Here is a 3460-nt window from a genome sequence, read left to right as displayed (position 1 = left end):
GATGTGTCTTTGTGTTAAATTCAATAAAAATGTCAACAATTGTTTTTCTATTTATTCATATATTTCATTCATAAAAACAACAAATTCAGTTAATGCTTTGATGCAGCAATTTTACTTCTTTATTTAAATACAGTTCTGCTCCTGCTGTAGCTGCTGCTAGTATCTCAGAAAGCAGGAGAGAAAAGAGAGGAAGGTAAGGGAGAGATTTCTCACCAGTTACGTATCTAACAAAACAAAAAACAATATATAGTAATATTCTTCTCAGTATGCTGTGGTTTTTAATTCTGTTCGAGAAACTCTTTCGTAATTCTCCTGTATTCAGTTTTATTACTTTATGTTATTAGGTGAAAATCTTAGTTATATAGTACAACTAGAACTCTGAGTGAGGGCTGACSATTAGAAAAGATCAAAAGAAGCAGAAGAAAGAGACAAGAAGTATAAGAACAAGTGTAGCATGAACGACCGTGACCTCTGACATGACCTATTGACCACCACTGGTCATGGCTCATAACTAACTGAACTTTGTTTTTGAAAAAKTTTTCTTAGAGACAAAACTCTATTTTAGCTTCAAAATATGACCTCGTCTATAAAGCTAACATAACAAGTCTTTTAATCTTTTAAGAATCAAGAAGAAAAAAGAAAAGAATCATGATTTTCCTTTTTAAAGGTTTTTGTTTCAAGTGTGTATAACATACTAACTACGTTTACATGGACACAAGTCATCGGATTAAACGGCTGTTTGAAATAAAAATGCGTCATGTAAACAGCCCGTTCGGATTATTCTGATCCGATTGAGCTCGATCCGAATGAATTTTTAATCTGACTGAAAAGGGTGGGTTATGCCGATTGATAATCGGTGTGACGTTCATGTAAACACTTAATCGGATCATCTTATTCTGATTGTAGAAAACTGGCCTGTGTGAGCAGGTCTTCTGACTTTCTGTCACCTGGTTCTGCTCTTTAGAGGAGGCGGGTCAGCAGCGCTCCAGCTGTGCTGCACCGCGCAGAACTTTTCCTCCTCGCTCTCTTAACAGATGAAAATGGAGACAAACAGCAGACGTTGTTTCGCAAAAAATAAAAAAAAAAACACGTATTGCTTCATCTGCAGCTCAACCGAGGAGTAAAGACGTCTCTACCGTTATTAAAAGCTGACACAGGTCCGTCCTGAGTGCACAGAGGAGCTTTGTTTACGTTTGTAACACGGAAGTAGAGCTGAAAGTTTACAACACTGCTCATGTCCGGATTTTTATTCTGAATAAAASTYYGGTGMATGTAAATATTWATGATCAGATTGTGTCCATGTAAACAGTACATTCGGATTATTTAATTGGAATACATTTCAATCTGATCAAAAAAATTTGTGCATATAAACACACTGACTGTGATCTGAATATGAATAATCTGAATTGTCGTGTAATTTTAACATCCAGTCTTAAATGTAACTGTTCTTCTTTTTAGTTTCTCCCAAGCAGATGAGCAGTTGGGAAAAAAAAACCACCTGCGTGTGTGTGTGTGTGTGTGTGTGTGTGTGTGTGTGTGTGTGTGTGTGTGTGTGTGTGAAACACCACTCTAAGTAAACTTAATATTCTCCCCAAAAGAAATGTTGTGTTTTTCTGACAGCTCCTGAGATCTCTGCAGCAGTACCAGTTCCTGAGTCCACAGAGGTATCTGGTTCTATGCTTGCATTTGAGCCTCCATGTAGTGTTGTAGTCAAGACCACCTAACCCGAGACCAAGTCAAGACCAAGATCACAGTGTCTCGAGACCGAGACAAGACCAAGACTTTTAGGGTTTGGACCAGTCGAGACCAAGACCGAGGGAGGGCGAGACCGAGACAAGACCAAGACCAGATAAAAAAAGTGTCCTAAAAGATGGAGTATTTTGTACACGTGCACAGTGGGGAAAAAAAGTATTTAGTCTCTCATTGAGGTCTAACTATGATGTCAATCACAGGCCTCTCATCTTTTAAGTGGGAGAACTTAAACTTTTAGTGCAGACTAAATACTTTTTCCCCATTTTAGCTAATTTAATATGTACAGCTAATATTGACAAAATCTTTGTGTGTGTGAGGGCAGAGGAAAGTATTTTGCTACAGAGGCAGATTGTTAACATTAGTGACGATAAAAGTTTAAAGTTGTCCCATCGTCTCTGAAAGTGAAGCACTGCCGAATTTACAAGTTGCTGTACACTTTCTCCTGGTTGCTGTTGTTTTACAGTGATATTATTTTTGAATAATGTAGCCAAATTTTTTTACTTAAAAGTTTGAGGACATCCTTTACCGCTCCCAGAGAACCACTGCTCACTTTCCTGGAGTGCTGCGTGCGAGTGACGGGGGCTGGGGATGGGTGACAGCTGCTAACAAAAATACATAAATAGCAATAAGTCAGGTTTGGATTTGAATCAGTATGTTTTAAATCCAATGAAAGCAAGAATGTTAACTAATAAACTGAACAATAATCTGGCTGTTTAGTGATATTTCCACAGTTGTGGTCTTGATTGGTCTTGAAATAAAATTCAGAGTCCTCAAAGTCTGACACCGAGACAAGACCAAGACCGGTTTCAAGCACAACACTACCTCCATGGTTCCATGTCTGTGGGCCCCTCTGGTGGTTTGCTGCTCTGCCYAGTGTCTTTGATTAGATATTTCACAGGAATAATAAATCCTAAAGAWTTTTTCACTTTATACAGTAAATAAGGAAAAATGAAGACTCGTATTTTTGAACAGCCTATGGTTYGTTTTTCTTCATTCTTTGTAAAGTGATTAATAAATTGATGTATTTTTCTTTATGGTTTGATTTATGGTTTAATGTGCTGTGGTCCCAGTGTACTGAAACAAAAAATATTCTAAAGAGTTTGAGCTTTAGTCACAATTTTAAACAGGCTGTTKTTGCTTCAAACACAACTGTATTTAACTGTTAAAAAAGTTGAAAGTWTGATGAAGTAGTTGGAGTTTAAAAAAAAAAAACAACCACAGCAGCTGTGTGAACACTGCGCAAATATGTAGAAATGAAGGGTCTCTGTGAGCACTTCAGGTCTCCAGTAGGGTCAAAGTTAGGACTCTCAGCAGGTCTCAGTGGTCTCGATCAGGCCGAGTCAGAGTGAATCTTCTAGAAGGGTCTGGTACAAACCACTTCTCCCACAACTCCCAGTGAACAGCAGGGTAATGCCATGGTTTGAGTGGGCCATTCCAATGCAGCAGGTGGGCCTCCCGCAGGACGCTCTCTGAATAACGAGCATCTGGACTCCAGCCTGAACACAACRTATTTGTGATAAATATATCAGTGTATACAACACCTGACATTAACACAGCTCTAAACTTTTTCTACATCTTTAAAGACACTTTGCAGCTCATGCAGATTTTATACTTATCAGTCTCAGAATTACAGTGAGGAGTTAAAATCATTGTTACCTCAGCTAGACCTTACCCAGGTGTCTGACGTGCCACAGAGGGTCCAGTGTTG

General features: G+C 38.6%; 1 protein-coding gene across 2 annotated transcripts in view; it reads right to left on the bottom strand.

The window, feature by feature from the left end:
* Nucleotides 1–2844: 2844 nt before the first annotated feature.
* glt8d2 (glycosyltransferase 8 domain containing 2) overlaps nucleotides 2845–3460 on the bottom strand; it is a 9909-nt gene continuing 9293 nt past the window's right edge. Inside the window, exons 1-2 of one of the 2 annotated variants that reach the window (XR_001311169.1) lie at nucleotides 3425–3448; nucleotides 3158–3248 (exon numbers count right to left, since the gene is read on the bottom strand). Coding sequence is in view for 1 of the 2 variants with exons in the window: in XM_014020110.1 (XP_013875564.1) it covers nucleotides 3070–3248 (179 nt within the window). In the remaining variant the exon portion in view is untranslated. Of the gene's footprint in view, nucleotides 3249–3424; nucleotides 3449–3460 lie in introns of those variants that run through there. The other variant, XM_014020110.1, reaches the window with a different exon arrangement.

This window comes from Austrofundulus limnaeus, unplaced genomic scaffold, assembly GCF_001266775.1.
Source record: "Austrofundulus limnaeus strain Quisiro unplaced genomic scaffold, Austrofundulus_limnaeus-1.0 Scaffold241, whole genome shotgun sequence".
Lineage (NCBI taxonomy): Eukaryota > Metazoa > Chordata > Actinopteri > Cyprinodontiformes > Rivulidae > Austrofundulus > Austrofundulus limnaeus.
This window is presented reverse-complemented; position numbering and strand designations above follow the sequence as displayed.